This window comes from Acanthaster planci, linkage group LG02 (assembly GCF_054643075.1).
Source record: "Acanthaster planci isolate LZ-2023a linkage group LG02, COTS_SCS, whole genome shotgun sequence".
Lineage (NCBI taxonomy): Eukaryota > Metazoa > Echinodermata > Asteroidea > Valvatida > Acanthasteridae > Acanthaster > Acanthaster planci.
Window position 1 is genome coordinate 16,560,470 of NC_141778.1, and position 22,734 is coordinate 16,583,203.

Here is a 22,734-nt window from a genome sequence, read left to right on the forward strand (position 1 = left end):
ATCTATACCCCTTGGCACCCTGCCCCAGTTCTTCCTTTAGTCTGCCTATGGGTCCTCTATACCCTTAGCACCCATGTTTACCAATCCACACCCCCAACAGTACTGCCACACCTGAGTAAGTTTACCGCCACGCATCACCGAGCCAGCCTAATCCCTTCTCCAGAGTTCCCGCCTTCACGCATCATCGGACTAATCCCCTGTCTCTAGAATCCTCCACCAGACTACTTAAGCTCCACTCCCAGTCAGTATCCGGCATTCTCCTGATGACGAGCAGAGCATACTGCTCGAAACGTCGAGTACCACTGGTTCTTTTCAGAACCGCAAATACTCACAAAAGAGATACGTCCATGGTGCTACCGCAAACCTACTTTCTAATGTGTTTTTTATATGAGGTACGACCAGCAACCACTTCTCCTTATTTATACCTCAGCTTATTTTCAACAGATTATTTGCTTATTCTTTGAAATATTTAGGAAGGAGTGACTGTCGCTCTTTCACTAAACTAGAGAAAAAATGCTAAATCCAATTTATTTGTAGCTTTCAAAAGGTTCATAAAATAAAAAGAATGTTTGGAATTTATCATAATGTCACTCTCTGTGGAGTTTGGTCTTCGAAATATAACGAAATATAAAACTTAAAATGTGCCAATCGAGAACTTCAGTTCTAACTCTAGCAAAAAGTAAAACCATTGAAGTTTCATGAACTGGGCAAATATTGTTTGACGGCCAAGTATGTTATTCGTTTTCGTGTTAAGCAGTGAACCGAAGAAAGTACGAGTTATTTTAGGTAGGTGAGTTGTAGGTCGGCCCTCAGTTCACAAAGGTCAGTTTGATCACCCATGAGGGGTCAATACAACTGCAGACAATGATAATGCAATGCTGTTCGCTCACATCCAAACACAGCCTGCATGGTCTTCCAAAGGGCATATAAACCGTCACAGATAAGCTCCTGGTGAACAGAGTCGACATTGAGTGAACGTATTGCTACACAATACCAACCTACATGTACATTGATGTTGAGACGTTGAAACTCAGTGGAGTCGGGTCAAGTTTTAAGATTTAGCCTAAACCAAAATGGCGCAGTGGAATGGGTTCGAGGCTGATTATAAACCTCAAAGCTCCGATCTGAGAGACACTTGCTTCAGTCACTACGACAAAGATAGGTAAGCTGACTCATTAACTCGACCACCGAGCTTGCCGGAGTCGGCTGGCCGGTCCGAGTCAAGTGAAGCAGCGGGTACCGCGAACTATTTTCATGATGTATTTTTGCGTTGGGCAGATGTTAATTTATATCAATGTAAGAGCGCAACACATGTACATCAGTGATAGACTTTGTTAAATTGTTTGCTATAATGAAAGCAAAGACAAGACTTAGAAAATCATGGAAAGCGGAAGTTGTTAAAAACAAAGGTGTGTGCGTTTTACACGATGTCTAGTGACCGAGGCAAGGAACTTCAATCATCATTACTGAATCAATTACTGTGTTCCGAAACTTTAGAGAAACATGTGTGCTGTATACTCATCATTTAGGCCTAAACGGAATAAATCTGAAGTGAGGTTCCCGAGTACGGAATGCGCACTTTGGACCCTTTTAACGATTTGCTTATAGAGAAACCATTTCCAATACACGAAGCTTGCAGTGTTGTAGTATTAGTCATGTTGTCGGCCATCGAATTCGGGCGACCTCTGCCTTTTGCATCGGGGTTCAAAGAGCAACTCCAGCAACGTATCTGCTATGGGAGATTCTGGTTCCAAAGTGGCGGCCTTCGTAATTTTGTGTCGCCCTGCGGTATTGATTTTTTTTAAAGTCTCAAATGAAGAGGAAAATGGGTCCTCGGGCATTTACACTTGAGGGCAGAGGTGGTCAAATTTTGCAAGTCCAAGTCACCTCACAAGTTCATTTTTGCAAGTTTATGTCAAGTCATAAGTCATTTTGAACCAAGCACAAGAAGGTCACATTGTCAAGTCTTTTTGTCCAAGTACAAGTCAAGTTCTAACGCACCACAGCCTAAAGTTTTGGTTCCAAGACCTTATATAGTTTTTCTGGGATCCACAACACAGGAAGGTCTTGGATATTTTGTTTGACCAGGGTCGGCAATATGGTTATAATAGTATGATATATGCATTATTCATATCACTTTTGTGATGACTGGTAGAAGTTATCCAATTTTCAACCAGTCAACGTGTTTCACAATCGTGATCGACGGTTTCAAACTGAAACATCAGCCAGCATCATGTTTAATATTTTTGAGACGCTTTGAGTTATATCCTTCTACAGTCTGAGGCAGTCACCAAATGCTTGCAATGAGTGCAGATAATTGAAAAATTGGGGCCATTTCCAATTTTTGGCGTGTCGCACATTGTCGCTCACTTTAGGGGAATGTGGGGCTACTGGACCGCTTAAGCACATTTTCAGTTGTAACAATCATCAAAAGATCAAGGAAATAGCCAAACCCTATTTTATTACATGGCCCAAACACTTATTTGTTAATTGTCAAAAGCTGAAATCAATAACATTTATTAAAAATATGAATATTAATTAATCAAAATTCCAGCCAAAAGTGGCCCACTTGCCCCATGGGTGGGGCAAGTGGGCCACATCATTAAACCTTAATATTTTTCATTAAAAAAGTCAAATATGACAGTAAAAATTGGTAAATGGATAATAAACATTTCAAACAGGTAATTGTAAATATCTTAGAAGCACCAAAGTGTTAAATGTGTCGTTCAAAATGTCATGACAGAGCTCAAATTTCCTTCACTAAATATCTTACATTTTCTATCCTCATAATTTCAACGAGTTGAATTTGGAGTTGTTTTTGATAGGCATGTGCCTTTCCCTGAACCATTCACATTCACTTTTGCACAAACATTTAGCAAGAACTGGCCTTAACTGTTCAGAAGCAATCTGTGTTTCCTTGAGACTGTATGCATGGACCCATGTACACTAAATCTAATCAGATCCACTCGCCAAATCATACAGGTCACGACAGTCAGTGCATATGAACAAGTTCATGTCGCCTCGCCATCCTGTACAGTCCTCATGGAACCACTCTTTGCATCCTCTACAGGAAACCCATGGTTCATCCGCCATCCACGGTGCGTTTCACTTTGCACAAAACGTGTTGTCTTCCTCATCCATATCCTCCTCTTCACTATCTGAGCCTTCATGTGAGGGTGTGGGAGGGCGTGGTTTCTTGGCGATTTGTTTCCCTTTTCCCTTCTCCTGCCTTTGTCGTTTCTTCTCCTCTCGTGCTTTTTTCTTTTCTTCGGCCATTTTCTTTCTGTCAGCTGCTTTTCTATCCCGTCTCAGAACTCAGCACTGACGTACATGTAGAAACAGCTGCGGTAAACATTGAAACTGTAACCACTAACGCCATGGAGAAGTTCATACCATACAGGGACAAACTCATCAGACCCAGAGAAGTAGAATGATGCCTGCAGAACGGCAGAAAAAGAAGTGTAGAAATGTTATGAAAATGCATTTGGGGACTCTTCCCCTCAGCGAATGGAGAATCTCCAGGCTTCTTGAAAAACCCTTACTCAGGTGGAAAAAATGCTCGCCAGCAGCACTTCATTAGGACCCATGAACGCCTCACCGATAAGGAAACAAGCCAGAAGGACGGTGGGCTATGAATCGTCTCAAAGGTAGTACAGCTCCCTCAACAATCCCTACAGTGACACACAAAGGAGAAACATTAAGTACAGCAGAAGAAAAGTCAGAAGTCTTCCGTACGTATTTTTCCGACAGGTGTACCATAGAGGATGCCAAGGATGAAGCTCCAACTTCTCCATCACTCATTGACTACAAGCTCAGTACTATCAGGGTGAGGCCAAGGGACGTGAAAAGGCTCCTGAAACGTCTTGATTCTAAGAAAGCAAACGGTCCTGATGGTATTAGCAACCGAGTGCTTCAAGAATGTGAAGTGTTTGTCTGTCCCTCTGTCAAAGTTCTTCAGGATTTGTCTCATTGCAAGTGAATTCCCAAGATTGTAGAAGGCAGCTAATGCTGTTCCTGTATACAAAAGGGGGTCACGTTCAAGAGTCACCAACTACAGACCAACCAGTCTGCTATCAAATTTAAGCAAGGTATCTGAATCAGTCATCAATAGGGAGCTCCGAAAACACCTATTCAAGCATAATCTGGTGAAGGTCAATCAGTTTGGGTTCAGACTTGGTCATTCGGCAGCTGATCTATTGACTTACCTTAGTCACGTTTGATTGACTTCATTGAACGACCATAACGATGTTTGGGTTTTTGCATTGGATACCAAGGGGGCATTTGATCGAGTTTGGCATTAAGGTCTACTTTCCAAGCTGAGAGCACGTGTAATTTCTGATGATCTGCTATAGCTACTTTTTTAGCAGTTACGTAAGTTATCGAGAGATTAAGTTACAATAGGTGGTCAAAAGTCAGAAAAAAGAAACATAAATGCCAGTGTACCTCAAGATTCAGTCCTAGGACCCACATTGTTTCTAGTCTATGCTGATGACATGTGTGATGGGCTTGAAAATGATATGTGCCTCTATGCCGATGACATCACACTCTTCTGCGTTGTCCCCAGCAACGACGAAGGTAATCATCATGCTGCATCACTTAACAGAGACCTCAACCAAATCACTCAATGGGGTAGTAAGTGGAAGGTCATGACGATCAGTCTTAGAGGACATAGTCACCATGCTCCTTTGTGTATGGATGGGGTTGAGCTGTAGGGAAGCAGCGAACTGGACCTGCTACGTGTGACATTCACCCATAACTTCTCATTCGTTGCTTATGTGTCGAAAGTGGCTGTTAGAGCTGGAAATGTCGTCAGTATGCTAAGGAGAATAACATCATACTTGGATCCTGCAGGCAGACAGAAGGTGTCCAATGCGCAGTACGACCGTTCTGTTTTTTTTACCAGCGGCTATTCATGTCCGCAACTCCATACAAGCGAGGGTTGTTGGGGTGCAGAACAAAGGTGGCAGCAAACACTTTTGCACACGGGTGCATCATTTTCTCCTTCATCCATGACTTTAGACTTCCTCATTAAGATTGTGTTTATTTTTCTAATTTCATTAGTAGTTTATTGTGAACCTATTTTCCTGTAATAGGAAACACTGATCCCATGTCTTGGCTCCATCAATGTACTCTACAAATATGAAGACCCCACAAGGTCAGAGCACAGATGCTACGTCGTTGGCGTCACAGGCCCAGTGATTGCGGGTGTACCCATGTGGAACTATCCAAAGGCCTGAGACCATACTGGCCCTACAGAGATAAACTAGGAATATCTGCGGTGATAATCACAGAGGACCTACGACACTACAACCTGAACCAGCTCCACACTGGGCACATGGGCATTGAAAACACACGATGTCTCGCTTGAGAAACTGTGCACTGGCCAAACATCAACCGTGACGTAGACAATACTGTGAGGGAGTGTGAATGCTGCCAAGAAAACCAACCGAAGCAGAAAAAGGACCGCCCCCATGAGATTCCTTGCACTCTATGGACCAAGATAGGCACCAACCTGATTGGAATTACTGGGGACGACTACCTCTTAATCATCGATTATACCTCCAAGAACCAAGTCGTCCACAGGCTGAGAGATACCAAGAGCACAGCAGTAGCTTGTGTGACTTCACGCACAATTGGCACGTCCGGAGCACCTATGGGGATCTTCTCCGGCAATGGCCCACAGTTTGTTTGAGTACAGTTCTTAGCATGAATTGTCTAGATATAATTCAGTAGATTAGGGACCTGTTCTTTTGATTCACTGTTATGGTGTTTTAAATACTGTTGACGTTTAGACCTTGTGATGTTTTGATTCAATCTTCGAAGTTCAAATTATGCCTACCAGATTTGGAAAAATCTGAATCACCAGATTGATATATTGCTTCGCCTTGGGGCGCTATGCGTCCCTAGGGTGTTCAAATGTTATATCCCAAACCACAGCGGTCAACAATTGTCACACTCTTTGTTGCCATGGATCGACCAATCAGAACTCAGAAATCAAGTTTGCCTGAAGATAAAATATTTTATCATTACATTACAATGGCAGAAACCAACACCACTTGTGTGTAGGCCCTATGGTCCTTTCTCAGCGAGTATGGTAAAATATTTAGTATAAATCCACCACGCCTTCAATTTGTTTGTCAAAGTAATTGTCGAAGTAGGCCCTAGTTGTCAACAGTTACAATCAGAGTCTTTGTCAAAAAAAAATTGGGACATAGAAAGCTCTGGATGACGCGAGAAAAGAATTAAATATGTCCAGAAAATTTTTGCATTGTACATTTAACAAAGATAGTAAAGTATCACTGAGAAAGTAAATAGCAATCTCCAGTGGCAGCGTATTACCATTTAAGATCATTACCGTAACGTAAACATAAACGCAGACCTTTGGGAAAGTGGAGTCAGGTTCAAGTTTGCCAATCGTGTGCGTTGCGTCGCCAGAGAAGACCTGTATAGGCCTATACGCACGCTGGCATAACGGGCGTATATGTCTCTTTCGCTTAGCATCAACAAATTTGCCCATGGCATAGGTACACACCGGCCCGGGGGACAAAAACTGGCGAACAAAAAATCAATGCTGACATGAAGTTGAAAATACTTCCATTTATTGTTTGGACAAAGAAAGACTATGCATATTTCATACCTCAATGCAGACTTTGATGAAAAAAAAAACTCGTACGATGTCTGATTTGAGTTAAAGGACTCCAACCAAAACCTGCAGTCAAGCCCTGCATGGAGGTTGATTGTTAGTTGAACTTGTCGTTAATACCTACCTCTATCTGATGTCTGCTGCTACTGCAGGGTTTTGGATAATAGCTGTAGGCCTAAGCTGATGGCTAACTTTCGTATTGAAACGTCATCGTATTTGTGTCATGTTTATAATTTTTCAGCGCTCAATAATGCAACCCGATTTTTCAAAGAAGCCTGTGAACAGAAATACGTTTGTTATATTCCATAGTTCCTGTAATAGGACCTTTTATGGGAGGGGTCCACTTCATCTAGGAGGAAACGTTTTTGACGATGTAAACCTTTGTAATTCATCTGAAATCATTTTCAAATAAACGACGTCACGATTTAAAATTTTATCCTAAGACTACAAATGACAGACAACAAGAAGATTTGTGTGAAAGATTCCACAGTTCTGCCCATTTTTTGTTGGATTTTAGCCTTGTAAGAGGGAAGGTATTTTGCCATGCGTTGGCTCATCCTTGTTTTCAAGGGGTGCTAAGTAAGTTTCCTTTTATAATCATTTTAGAATTACTTTCATATGAAAATGGTAGCTTTTCTTTGCCTTACTTTATATGACTCCTATCATAAGTCAGTTGTCCATTATGGCATGTGTTTCCAGTGTTGTAGAGTGTACGCGTATCGTGCATGCATTGCAGTGACACCACAATGTACGCTGTGACTAATTCGTAACTTTGCGTGACCGCTGATGACCGGGTTGCTTGCAGTCTTGGCATGCATATCTCGTATATATCAGTATATACTTACTTTGTATGGCCTGTCATGAAGGAGCGCAAACCTTTCATTTTTGTGCCTACCCCTGCAAATATTCAGACATTTGAACGAACATATGAGCTGGTCTTTGTATTCCATTGACAATTTCACTACATTACATAAATTCATATTGGGTAATTGTAACGTTACATTGCCGGTAGCACATAGTGTACATGTAACCTTCCACTAGCCCTGTGAAGACAAGGTGCTGGATGGGTTCCATGAACATACAGCATTGTCACCCATTGATATTAAATTTTATTACTTACATTTTTTGTTGACAATTACATGTACATGTATATTGATTGTGATAAACTGTGTTTGTAAAAAAAAAATCTGTTTAGGATTTTTCTTCGCTGGGATTTTTTCTTGACGAATTAAAGAGATCGTATCATCAAAACCAAGCTTGTGTCTGTTTCTGAGACTGGGCTTCCTTACCAGACGATAGCACCTCAACCAACGTAGGCTCAGGATCCACGAACCCCGAACCGACGCACACGCGTCGCGTCGCTCACTTCACTTTCTTTTTGTGTAGCCGAGATGTAATCTTGATTAGTATATTTGGCTTTGCCCATCAACAGTATGGTGTATTGTCATTTACGGGCCTTTGCAAAACGGCTTGAAATAACCTTCACCATCATACTCTGTATCCAGCCGAGGGACGTTTGGCCACTCAAACCAACCGATTAGTTGACATAATAAGTATGGCAGAGGTCCCGAGTTGACATTGCGTGCTCGTCTTCAAGCTGTAAGTCGCACCAGAGTGTCGCTTGGGCGGCCCCTTGTAACCAATTTGGGCCAGGCTTGACTCCAGCGGACACATCAGTGGCCAGCTTTGGGGCAGTATGAGCTGGAGTACTGTTTGGTAGTCTACGGATGAGTCTGAAGAGAGAGTGGTGACGCCGTGATACGATGGAGTGAATGTCTTCGAGTCTGGTTTCCTTAGAGAGGGCCCCGTTAGTGATAAAGTCAACTTATCATACCCCGAGTATGTTTAATTAACTGACATATTTTACGAAAACCAGGAGTGTGGGGCCGTCTTATCTAAGCATGGTCCATCTCTCGTAGCTGAGGCATGATGCATGTAGTACAGATCCACACTTTCGAAGAGAGAGGCAGTCGTTTGTGCAATCACAATTCCATCTGGCCGATCCAGATTGGTCGAGGACGCTGGCGCAATGTGGCGATAGATATCGTGTGAAGAGTAGCTATCGGAGTGTGTGCCCGAGCCGAGGTACCGGTTTGTATAATAATCTGTTGCCCCTACCCTCTGGTCTGTCTCGATGATGGAAGGAGAAAATGGGCCCGAGGCTGTTTTGAATCCTGGTCTTAGCCCAGGGTCAGTGCAGGCCAAATATTTGTTACTTCTACCTCCACGCTGTGAAACGCCAAGTACCAGATGTCTGGGTTTTCTGTAAAACGTCACTCCTACTAACATCTCTCAAGAGTTCGGACGATGGAATGAAAGAAGAACGTAGCACAAGACTTCATCCCTGGCTGATGCCAGCAGAAGCTGAGAAGGCTCCAGACACTACACTGCTAAAAGGAACTCTGGATGTTGTGCCGTTATGTATAGGTCCTTGAGGTGAAGTAAGAAGGTGGGCGTGCCGGATGCTGTGTTTTCTACAAGGTAGCATTATGGCATTACGCTATGTGTACCGCTCGCTATTAAAAGTTTAATTGTGTCCGTGTACGACACTGTAGTATTTAACTAAAATTAAAAACCTTAACAATATCCACACAACAAGCCTACAAAGCGGTGACCTTGAGCTTTCCTTGACCCTTATCCTCTCATCAGCCAGTGTTGTACGGCCTATGTGACCACGATTATTCTTTCTCGGCAAGGTCCAACAGAGATTTTACGGTGTGGTCTAAAGCCCCTACTGTTCCATGAGTTTATGAACTTTTTCTTTTTAATTGTTAGAGATGGCGTTTTGAACGCAACGGAGTTCCACACTCTTTGCTGCGATTTGTTCATAGTTGATGGAAGGCAACATGTTTTCTCCAAGACTGAGTCAGAGGTTATGATGGGAATATTGAGCAGCGGAAAGGTACATCACAAAGACATTAATGCATTGCGACCTCTATCATAACCCGCTCTGAGATAAAGTGTGACCCTATCGGCAAAGAAGAGACAGGCTAATTTGAAGTTTATCAACTGGGCTCTTGCACGCGCCTAGCGCACAAGCGACTACCGTGCGTTCCAACATTATTTGGCCCTGTTTGCTCAGTTCGCCTAGTCTTGAAATCAATTCGTTAGTCGGTCTTGTTTGGTGTCCATATGAGTCAGCATGCTGCGTCGTTTTACATTTAGCACTGAACCCGGTCACCGTTGCCCGTGATCCATCCAGGGTGCCACGCTGATTTGGCCCATACCTTACGACGCATAGCCGTGGGCTGTTCAGTACCGGTGTGGCGGTCTCAGCTGTCCCCGTTCTCAGCGGTCCCCCTTACCAAATATGGTAAAAATACGTCATGCCATCTCTGCGCACAACAGCAATGTCGTCCGTTTAAGTGGCGTGCTGAGTACATGTACATGTACGTGACGTAATGTACATAGGCCTACACCAAAGATAATAGCACCGCTTATATAATTCTAGTATATCGTACCTTTGGCCTAAACGTAGTAACTTCGCTGTTATGCGGACATCTCAGCACGGAGGACCAACGAGACCGTGCTTCATGTCCTGAAATGTCCGGCTACGTAAGTGGGGACCGCTGAGACTGGGAGACAGCTGAGACCGCCACACCGGGTTTCGGCGCACGTCGCAGTCCACGACCTGACTGTGCCCGCCTTGCGACTTGATCAACGTGATTCTGATGAATGGTTATTCATGTTTCAACAACCGAACTGCATATTCATATTTCCATTGAGAGTACCAATAGTAGCTCAAGTTACGTAACAGACTCATCGCAAGGAAGGTGGACTACACCGGGCCAATATTACCGACTTGATTTCAAGTCTATAGCTCGATCTGCACCAAACTTGCAGGGCACGCGGTGAGTTCCCTGCAAAGGACAGTCGTTTCCACGCTAAGATACGTCTTCTCTTTTATCCGCTTGGAGCGGATACACCAATCCAGTAAGCCCTGACCGCTGCACCTTTTGGCACTTAACACGTGCCCTTCTCGAATGCCACACCGCCTGTCCATTAGCACCTATCGAATCTTCGTGCATGCTTGTCAAATGTAAATCACGGTTGTGAGTGGTCAGAAAGCAGTGGGGCGGGATTAATGTATATAGAGTAATTAAGTGAATCCATCACGCGACATAAAAGACATTAACACGAGAACCATTGCGTATTGCACCAATGAGGCCCGAGTTCGAGTCCCGGCTTGGCCAAGGCTTAATAAGTGCATTTGGTTTCCAGTCCGTATTCGCTTTCGCAGGTTTTCTCCGGGTACTCCGGTTTCCTCCTGCCTCTAAAACTGGACCTTCTTCCTAACTCCATAATGTGATGCTGATTATTGAATTGTATGAATGAACTTATAGTTATTGGCGCAAAAAGCCTGAGTTACTGAAATCGCCATTAAAACAAAACAACACCACCATTGTGCGAACCAACTCATGGGCATATGCCATTCGTTTGCACTTCAATCCCCGGTCCAAATGTGGTCACTCTATTATTGCCTACATGTAAATTTTATGGGGGTGACTATAATTTGCAGAAACTTCTATTTTTGTTAAGATTTAAATTTATTGGTCACGTAAGTATGCTCTGGGTCTGTGAAGACTGATCAAAAATAATGGCAGACAAGGTTTTAAGCTTAAGCCCTGATGTTGTTCGTGGTAGACCGTATGGCAACGTAAAGCCTATAGCATTAAATTGATACGTACCGGTGCCAGCATCGCCAGTTGTGGAACAGTAGCTAGCAGTTACGGAATTTTCCCGAATACTTTTGATTTGACAATGTATTTTAGTATTTTAAATAATAAGTAGATCTCAAGATACCCCAAAATAATTATTAGCACCTTATGAAATACGCTTTTTCCTCTGCTCTGACTGCTAACCATAGTTTACCAGCCACTGGTTTCTGTGGAGTAGCTTGGATTTTACTGGGGGCAGAAAGGGGGAACCAGCATTTTATTGGGGCACCACTTTTCAGTGGAGTTTTTTTTTGGGGGGGGGTTGTTAGCATTGTTCAATATCAATTCATCTTTTTTTTTGTTAGTCGGGGGGCACCGGGAATTTGTGGGGGGCCCTCTTGGCTACGGCACTGACCGGTATAGACTAATCCTAAGCGACGCGATAACTGCAGTATAGTGTCACCACACCCGCACATGCGTATTAGGCAGGTCCTAGCCTCCTATTGGTCGAATGGACGCTTACCACTTGCCCACAGGCGTTGTGTAACTGCCGTGTTGGCTTACACCACATGTTAAATTTACCGTTGAAAAATAGGAACACTGAGAATAACGACGGAGTGTGATGTGAAGCTTGTACAGCGAACAGGGTGAGTGATTCTGGTGGTTCAAGCGTTAACTTCGTTCGTCAGATTAGTATTTGAAAATGTCTGTTTATAAATATGTAATGGCGGATTCTGCCTCACAATGACTGAGTAGGCTGTTAGTATACTTTTGTCATAAAAAATCTTGACTGTCAACGTTTTATCATAATCACACAGGAATATTAACACAGAAATATACATCTTCCACAGAGCGGGGTAATCGACAAGAATGACTTTGACTTCTGCTGGAAAAATTGGTTCAAGCAGGTAAAAAAAATCAAAGTTGTTTCAATTTGTGCCACAGATTAGGTACTTTGTTTCTTATCAGTTCACTTACCTTATTTCAAGGTTAAGATCATTTTCGCCAGTTTTGGGGGTCTGTCTACCAAACCACTTTCAACATAATTAATTCGGTGAAGGACGTATACTATTAGGAAAGTCAAGGTTTCAAATACATTTCCTTCATTTTAAAACACCCGGAAATGAAAACTACATACCTTATCCACCTCGAGTTCCAGTGCACCCCCAACGGTAACGAAGAGACAGGCGGGTAGAAAGTTCCCAGCCGGCATCGTACGCCTATGGCGGACACACAAGAACCATGTTGGTTGCGTGTTCTCAGTGCACCCCACTGAGAAACAATTTTAAAATAATTATTCTTAAAACTGGCTGTTTGAGTAGAGTTTATTTGGGCCTTGACAAGACACTTAATGTAAATTTATACATTAAGTCATCACGAATCATTGGTTGCTGATTATTAGACGACTAATTTTGAAATGGGTGACAATGCCGCCTATCTAGACTGGTCGGGAGAGGCACCGAGCCTCTGTGGGTATATTAAATGAGATAAAGCCAAGGAAATAATCCAGTGCTCCTGGAGCTGGCCCAAGAAATGGGACTTTTTTCTTTGCACCTTTGGTCGAAATTACATTTCGCTTGTTCGCGAATGACTATAAAATGTACGCATCACGATCGCATTGCTACCAGCAAATTGAACACTCCCGACCGATGCGGCTCTTCTCAGCCGATGAGAGGGTGTTTCTGCTCTAGGTGGATTGGAAGACCCTCTGGGCAGTCAAGCAAATCTTTTTCAACAAGTGGGAGGATTCTTTGTCAAGTTACCTACATCTGGAAGATAATGATACTCACCAAGATATTGTGAAAAATCTCAAGGAAGAAGTAGATAAGAGGCACTTAATAAACAAAGCCCCAATAAAATATTCCTGAAAGCTAAGCAAGCCAAAATACGCTGACTTTAACAACAGAATAAAGTTGTAGATAATTGGGAAGACAGGTGATTAAAAACTCAAAAAGTTTCAGAAAGTTTATTGCACTTTTTTTAAATGACCCAGTAGTACCTTTGGTATAAAAGAAAATATTCACCTCTGCCACTTTTAGAGGAATAGGTATTTCAAAGTGTTACATTGAGGACACTCGGGGTTTAACTGAGAAGCAGAGATATTGTGAAAATGAAAAAAAACAAAACAACTAAATCAACAGACGGTGCTAAGACTACATTAAATTGTTTTAATGTGTTTGAAAGTAGTTGTGGGTAACGCTTGCTCCACTTGAAATCATGAGATCGTTGTTGAACATTCTGTAATTTTTTGTATCAATGGAAGTGTGTTGAGCCGATATTCGAATAGTTATTTGATATCTTGGTAATAATTTCCTTGAACAATTAAATGAATTTAAACAGTAAGTGGATCTAACTGCTAAGTCTTTCGCGTACAGTGACAAGTGAAAGCACCAGTCAATAATACTCTATTTGCTGAAATTGTTAAAAGGTTCTTACAGGCCTAGGGGTCAAGTGATGCACTGCAAATACAAATGTACTATCAATACACTGCTGTGATTGGTCCCTTAAAAATGCACTTCTCTAATGAGTTCATTTCCTCCTGAACATTGTGACCGATAGAGTGTAGGATTTGCTTGGTCTACCTCATTATGAATCAGTTATGAAAATGAAGTCCTGATGACATACAAACATTTGCATAAAAGCAATTAACAAGGTCCCAACACACTACTCCTTTGCCTTTGCTCAGATATTAAATCCCAAAGCAGCCCTGATTGTGGTAGATGTTCAGAATGACTTTGTGGACGGTTCCATGGATCTGAGAAACTCACCAGCCGGCCAAGATGGCGCAGAAGTCCTACCTGTCATTAATAGGTATGCTATCCCAAAGACCAGACGTATCATACGTTTTCAGACACTCAATAGTGTCTTCCATGCATAGCTGTGGGGCACGTGTCCCTGCTCTCCATAGCCTATAGTCATTCAGCGGCTCCACCCTGTAATTTCCTTACGGATATCAGAAGTGGCAAACAGTAATTGTAATAATATCCACCTCTAGTAAATATTCATTAAAATAAATCCATCAAAAGCTTATACTTGGACCTTGCATAAAGCACTACCAAAAACGTCACAGTAGAGACCTTCTTTGCACTGATTTCAGGAATGTTTTTTTAAGTTGATTTCTTGCTGTTGCCATTATGTTGATGAGGACACACGCTTGAGTAAGGAGGTCAGGCATTCCACGCGCACTGAAAGTGAAGGTAGTCGCTTTTCAATTTAATTCTCCTGTTTTTCCTTCAGGCTTTTGGACTTGGCCTTTGATGTTGTGGTTTACACCAAGGACTACCACCCACCCGATCATGTGTCCTTCTTCAAAAATCTGAATCTGAGGAAACTCCATCCATCAAGTCATGTAACTATTTTGGTCGAAATGATGAACAATAAACATCTCTGTTCCGCTTCTTAAACTTGTTTAAGAGTGCACATATCAGTTTTGTTGCCGAGACCACTTAAGACCTTCACAAGACCAACACAAGACCTCCAATCCGAATTCAAGTCACCAACTATTAAAATGACTCCAACTCTTTTTTCAAGCCGTTAAGACACCATAAGTAACACCATGTGGTGTTGAATTGACACTGGTTACTATTTACATGAAAATTTTACATGTTATTATTCCAATACGGACGTTGAACGCTGTAATAATGAACAGTTGAGGTATCTTAAAGTCCTGGTCACTCAATGAAGAAATGTTTGGGTTGGTGTTTTGACTTTTCCACGTTCACCTTATACATCCGGTACCTTCAACTCGTTAACATCTTTTTTTTTCATTCTGAAACGCTAGGTCAACACCGAAAAAGCCAAGATGTTCGACACAGTTATCTTCGACAGCGAACCACTCGTCGAACAGACCCTCTGGCCGGCTCACTGTGTAGAGGGTACAAAAGGAGCTGAACTACACCCTGATTTGAAAGTAAATGGGCTTTACATTGTCCGAAGAGGACTTAATTCAACTGTTTTTCAGGAGAAGTGATTTCACATTTTGAAATAAAACCTGTGAATTCTCGAGTCGTCAGAAGTTAAACTGATTTTCTCATTCCGAGCTGAAAGTTTTATCGAATAAGGAACCTATGTGTTTAGACATTACTTTTGTAACACCGTACTTGTTATCAGATCCTTCAAAGTAAGTCTTAAGGCCGTTTCTCAGCAATTTTCGTTTTCATTAGAAAACGGACATTGCGTTGTGCTGTAATCGAGTCCGTTTCGAGTACCAAGGTTCTCTTCAAAATATTGAGCTTGGTAAGAGGGAATGAAGTTGGAGTACATTGGTATTTGTAATGCACAAGGTAACAATACAAACTAAATGACTTCAGAAAAGTACTTACAAAGTACTCGATCCAATACATGTCGAGTACTTGTGTCCTAAAACTTAATTCTTATGAAAAAGTGATCGTCTGAAGTCATCATTTTACTTACCTTTCTGCATGTACCATCAAATACCCATGCACTTCAGCTTTGTACGGCGCTCTGTGAGTGCCATCCGACTTGTTCAGATACTGAGATAATTTATCTTTGTAAGTCGACTTATAAAGCGTATTTAGTCAATTTAACGAGATAAATGTTGTAGTTAAGTTGACTTCCTAAGTATAGTAAGTCGACATCGCGAGATATTTTATGACATCACGCCTGCTTCCAGAGTTCCCTATATCGACTTGGCGAGATAATTTATGTTATAAAGTTGACTTCCTAATTCAAGTAAGTCGGCTTGGCGAGAAAATACGCTGCAGGTCACGTTCACTTGTGAGTAGTCAGTTCATGCCTGCATGTTGTACACTTGATGACATGGATTATCTCGCCAAGTTGACTTTACTAGAATTATGAAGTCAACTTGCAACATAACTTATGTAAGTCGACTTACAAAGATAAATTATCTCAGTATATGAACAAGTCGGATGGCACTTCCAGAGCTCCATAGTTTTGTTCCCTCCTGATTAGTTAACTATTTGGTAGAAAACTTGTTACTCTAAAATGTACTCAACGAGAAGACTCATTTTTATTTGGTCCAGTCACCTTATAGTTTACTCATGTATTGATTTACCCTCTGATGCTCATATTTTCCATTTGATTAAAATATGTTAAACAAAAACTTGGAATCTTCTAACAGTGCAATGCCTATCCTCCACAGTTTGTGAAGGACAGCCTTGTTCACTTGAAAGGCACCGATCCCGATGTAGAAAGCTACTCCGCGTTCATCGACAACAAGAAACGCGTCAACGCAGCATTGGTAGCCGACCTCAAGGTGCGAGGGGTCACCGACATTTACGTCTGCGGATTGGCCTTTGACGTTTGCGTGGCAATGACTTCTCTCGACGGTCAACGTCTTGGCTACCGGGTCATGGTAATCGAGGACGCCTCCAGGTGCACTAGCTTTGAAAAGGTCGAAAAAATGAAGAGGGAATTTCTTCAAGCTGGCTGCGTCATTGGCACTTCATTAGAGGTATGCTAAAGCGATGTGCACAACTTCAAATGGCTAACTCCAATCACAAATAGGTCTGTCTCAAATGATATGATAATCATATCACTTTCTACAGATTGCAACATGCATAGGGCATATACTTTCTGTGTCCCCTTGAAAATACAAGGTTTTTGGAATTGCACCATAGTTGTGCCACTTTATTGTAGCATCCATCGGTGCTTTTTTCGGAACGATTGCTTCATGGACAGATACGTTGAGCCAGTTGGAGTTTGAAAATTCTGAGGCCATTCGATCAAACTTTGCAAGCGAGCCAATCGGCCCATAGTAGCTCCGCTCGAATGCGAGTAGAACGGATGACACTCGGTCCATAGCCTCTTTGATAGAACGGACCAGGCGTACACATTGCTGTTCCTGATTGACTTCGCATCTCCAGGCGCTTCATTTTGGCCACGCGCTCTCAGTTTGATAATAATATAATACGATAACAATTTGCAGTCTCCTGATTTACTTTAGACCTGGCTAACATTTAATTGGTCATATCCACATTAATGATCTTTAACTGGCATTCTACTGTTTCATTTGAAAGACTGATAATTGAGGTTTCTTGGCTTCGGAAACTAGGTCCCATCGATGCTGTCGGGAAAGACCAGACTTCCTCAGTGGGGCCTGGTGGCGGCGCAAAACGCCCTTAAAGCCAGAGTGGCGCAGCAGCCCGGATACAAAGGAGAGACTAAGCTGGACGAGCAGTGAAACGCAGAACAGACGAACCTCGTCAGAGATCCAGGGAATAACAACAGATAGTGATTTGATGATAATGCGTACTATAGGTTCTATGCGCAAGGCAAACGGCTAATCTGCAGATAAATGCATCCTGTTTATTAAATCTATGGGCGTTTTTGAAACAAGTGGATTTGGCTTAGACATTGGTCTCTCTGGTTTCGTCCGTTTTGCAGCACCGTTCGAAACCACAGGTTGAAGCTCTGACAAGAACAGCGAAACTACATTCTAAGCCGAATTCACTCGTTTCAAAAACGCCCTATGTTGTCACACAAGTGGCTGTGCCATTTTCTTTGGAGCCATTTTGTTTCAACGAAAAACGATACAATTCAGCATTTAAGATGAAGAATTTATCGGAATTTATCAATTTAGTTGGGATAGCCACTAGTACTCTTAAAAAGCCAGACGTTGGTGTTTGGAAATTTAGTAATCACACCAAGAGCCAAACACACACACGCGCTGTAGAAACCAACCGAGAGCGAATTAAACCTAAAAGTGGCACGGATTATACGGAGTGCTTTAGTGGAACACGGTCAAAGAAACTTCTTGAACGCACAGCTCTTAACGGAGACCACACCGGCTCTTGAAAAACAACTTCCAATCAATATGACGTAATTTCGCGCTGGTATATACTTAATACTCCTACAACGCTGGTGTGTCTTTGCGGTGCAAAAGGGTGAATTGTACTACTACACCTCATAAATATCCTTGAGAAAATATGAGCGCGCGTAATTGGCCGATTCCACGTCGCGTCTGGGAAGTAGAAATGATACGCTACCAGGTGATGCGTAGTGGTGAGTATCCACCTCGCTGCCGTGCGGTAGTTTTTTTCTGGTAGCATAAAAAAATCCCTCTGGATCCCGCCGCGTTAATATGTAAACTGTGTCATGTAATCTTGACGGAACCAGTCTGGAGTTGTATCCTAATAACTATTACAGTAAAGACCTAAAACGTATGTCGGCACCAGACTATTGAAGCAAAAGCTGTTTCTATGCACATGTGCACTCCACTATCATTACATGGGAATTAAGCAGCTGAGAAACAACAATGGCGTCGGTTAGTACAAGTAACGTGAGACTTCTGTTTGAATATTTATGAAGTGTAGTAAAACAAATACAGCATGGTTTATTTCGGGAAAATAGTTGGAATTAATGGTCCCTCGGTGTTGGTCAGTTTGACTGCCTCCCTCCGCGTCGGGAGGTTGTCAAGCTGACCCACACCTCGGGACCAGTAATTCCCACTACTTCCGCTCAAACCATGCTGTATTTGAATAATACCTCCCAAAAGTCTTCTTTTTAGGTCCAAGTAATCTAATAACCCTGATGATGAAGTCTGTTATAAGACATTCGTGTACGTTCAACTCTGTACGTGTACAAGGTTTCACTTGCATTAAAGGCACTGTGCGGGGAGAAACAATTGAAAAGGTCAGAGTGTGGGTTGATCGGGGAAGGGGGTTGTCACTGGAGTAGCCTGTGCAGTAAATAATTTGCTTTGTTTTTATTCTCTTGGTAAACATCAACAACACGATTAAGACTTATTATTTTTTGAAAGAGAATATTGCAAACCTTTCTTTGTTAGTAAGTGAAAGAGCTTGTCTACCTCCTTCCTAGAGTCACTATGTAAGTGGATGCGCTGGTGCACACACTTTGAGTTTGAGGTTGCATAGGCAGCCATCTTTTTTGCCATGCTAGATTCAAGACTTTTTCACATTTGTAACTCACGAAGTCAATCCAAGTAATATTTAGTTTATTAATTCTTGTGGAACTCAAGAAACCCCCGTTTCGGTAAGAAGTATTTTCGTTTATATTTTAGAGCACTTTGGATAAGACAGCTTAAGTTATTTGTTCCTATTTCCTGCGATTTCCTGGAATATTTGAGAGGATAATCATTCAGTCATCCCTGACTATTCTTCTACATGTGACCAACACTGTGCTGTTCATGTAATGCCATAGTGTTTATGCAGAATTAGTTCAAACTGAATGCTCCAGATTTGGGTTCAAGTTTCGAATTATTCAGATACCTTTGGTTTATTTCTGTGATTTATTGACACCTTGAGTCGTAAAACTATAACAGGCATGACATTTGCAAATTAGTGACTTTGACTCACCTTGCCAAGTTGATTGTTAGAATGTATTGCAGTTTTCGTATTAATGATTTTCTGCTTCATTGAATTTCAGATCGTTATCGCAATCTCAGTGAGCAAGCACACATCACCAAACCAGTGTCAAGTAGACCAGAGTTTGTGTGTGATAGCCCACTAGATTGTGAATGAACAATTAGTTGGACCTCATAAGTTTGAGACATATTCTAAAGTCATGAGAGTTCGAAACTCCTCAAGGCACGTGTGTGCCTGCATGAGGCAGCCACCGGGGTCTATTTGCCTGGATTTTTAAAAGAATTTAACAACTGAACTGCACTTAGAGAACGATAATCTACTTGTGGCGCCGGCCGTCTTTCGCCAAAGGTCGCTCCGGCCTCTTTACCAACCCTTTGGTGAGCCTAGACAAGCGGCTATATCAAGGTAAACGTTGGTTGTGGGTCCGTTTTGAGTACCGTATACCGCCAACACATGCTCTCTTTAGGAAGGACACTTTAAGGAAAAACTTCAGGAACGGGCATTTAAGGCACTGACTAGACAGGCAGACGAACAGATTCCGACACCTTTAGTCATTGGTTTCAAATGGAAATCACAAGGTTTTTAATTACTGATCTCGTCCTATCTCGTCCTTAATCCAATAAATAATCATTCATTAAATCTTTCATTTACTTACCTATATGTTACTGATTTTAATCTATATTATGTAAACGTATGTTAGGCGTAATCATACAGCTACTAGCATTATTAGCTCGCAGCAAGTACGCTTTTGTGCAACGCTGTTATGACAACTGTTGTTGATATATAAGCTTTTTGAGTTATTTCTGAGGAACAAGCCTTAATCGGTTAGTTTTGCGGCTTTTTTCTTTAAATTTTTTAAGGTTAGTTTTGGTTTGGTTTTTGTATTCATATAGTTTTGGGTTAGTGGCCAGTTGACTTTAAGCCGGTTTTAACCACAAATTATATCAATGTTTCTTTTACATTTACTTACCCACATATTGCAGTATTTGCTTTATATTTTATATGCTATCTATCTTTTGCTTTGAAATCTTTTAAGTTTATATTAGCTCTTTTAAGTTACCAGTATTTTTATTGAGGAACAGGATTGCATCCATTTGTTTTGGTTTGGCTTTTGTTTTCGATGTAGCGTTTATTTTAGTTTGTTATAATCGTTTCTAATAAAGCATAGTTTTTAGTAAGTGGCCAGTTGACTGTCAGCCCATCACGTCACCATTTCTCTTTTACATTTACTTTCCTATATGTTACTGATTGTAGTCTGGGCTGTGTTATGTAGTGTTTCTTAGTTCCCTCCTTTTTTCATGCTGTCTTCTAGTTTATACTACTAATCAGCTACTTTCTGAAATGCTTGTTATTTTCCTCATTCAACTTGTGACTCAAGATACTTTGAAACTGGCTGATTTTGTTTGAATTTGTTGGGTCACTTTCAGTACGACTTGGTATAGCAGCTATATGCATTTGGTATTTTAATGGTGAATTTTTACTTCAGGTTTATGTTATATATTGTAACTTGTTACAAGGCTACTAAAACAAGCTAAGCAGGTATGAATGTAACTTCATGATATGTTCCGAAAGAAGGGAATTCCAAATGAGACTTCAAGAATGACATATACACCACAGGAAGTGCAAAGAACCAGCAAAGCCTTGTTTTCAACACGAGCAATTCACAGTCTACATAAAACTGGGGAGTGTACTACAGTCACCACGGACGAATAACATCTATCAATATCTCACATACAACGTATGAAAAGAAGGCATAAAAATTTACTCGTGCACACCTGGATGCGCACGCCGAACGATCCGTAGGCCTACTGTCTAAAAATAAATGAACCAATCAAATGAGCACCCAACAAAGGTCACGACATGTGTTTTGCTCTTTCCAGCCGGGGGGGGGTAGCAGTGAAAGTCATTGCTCTGGAAAAAGACAGAACCACTTGTAGATGTAGCAACGCGTATACCCTGACTCGTCTCTCATCCCCACAACATTTTCCCGCTGGTACCACATAATTAGCCCAGCCCAGTGGTTCTTCGTTTGGGTATCAAAAATGTCAAATTATTACATGTTTTAAATATACAAGTACACCAACTTCTTGCTGACACCATGAAAAAAAATGACAACTTGCAAACAAAGATAGTCTGTATAGGAATTGAACAACTAATCTTTCATGTATTGTGCAATAGTGCATGACATGCTCGTTGCTGAGCGCCATAAGTGCATGTGCCGGTACGTGCGTGGTATAAAGGGCGCTAGGGAGGACCCTTCATTTCAGGGATGTAATTTTAACGTTTACATGCCTGTTGGACGTAACTTCAAGACAAAGGTTTGCAGAAACATATGAATCTCTTTTGTGATCGAGTGAGTCAGGATTCAGCGTTTCGGAGGATCATCTACACGTCGTCAGGAAGTTACAAGGAAAATAATACCAACCTTGTCGGAAATGGGAGCAGTGCGCGAGGCGTTCTGGGGAAGATCAGTACGATGAAGCAAAGGGTATGCTAAAGGCGGTCAAGACCCATGTCAGTTTGGAGATATCGAGGTAAACGGGACAGCGGGGCGCCAGAGGTCAGAGTCCCCACTGGATGGGAGGGGGATTACACCGATCCATTGAAGACCCACTGCACTGCATCGCGAGACCAGGAGATGGTAAGCCACATTTCACTAATGTCTGGTCGTTTTTGTAGCCTATATGGGTAAGCTGTTACTTTTGATACGGTGTGTGTGATGAGGATTGAGTACCAGTGCTTGATGCAGATGACATATGACTTCTGTCTGACGCCAGTTCGTGATGCGGTGGTATATTGTGGCGGATCTCACCTTCAGTGAAGAACAGTCTGTGCTGTTTGCAAAGAGCGAGTGCTTCGGGTCTACAGTGACCGACGAGTAATTTCCCTCAACACTAAGCTTTGTCATGGATGGGTCCGGTAGAGATGGGACCCAAATAGTCTCCTCAATGTAGTCCTACACTTTTCCACAATGGGAGGGGATCTTATTTCGCGTCGGCTCTTTGGATCTTCCCGCACCGGTCCTCGTGGAATTGAAATAGGTTCTGCCGGGATCATCAGGAACCTCCAACCATAGCAAACAGTGCAAATTCGGACAGAAATAGCGTCACCTGGTGACTCCCAGGAA

The 22,734-nt window shown here is 42.0% G+C and overlaps 1 protein-coding gene across 1 annotated transcript; it reads left to right on the forward strand.

Annotated features, from left to right (window-relative positions):
• Positions 1-908: 908 nt before the first annotated feature.
• LOC110984440 (uncharacterized) lies at positions 909-21,163 on the forward strand. Its single transcript, XM_022244645.2, has 8 exons — positions 909-1,162; positions 9,419-9,545; positions 12,153-12,209; positions 13,988-14,112; positions 14,539-14,650; positions 15,083-15,211; positions 16,424-16,735; positions 17,336-21,163. Exons 1-8 carry the CDS (start codon positions 1,074-1,076, stop codon positions 17,462-17,464), a joined length of 1,080 nt encoding a protein of 359 aa, XP_022100337.2. The 5' UTR covers positions 909-1,073; the 3' UTR covers positions 17,465-21,163.
• The last annotated feature ends 1,571 nt before the right edge of the window (positions 21,164-22,734 follow it).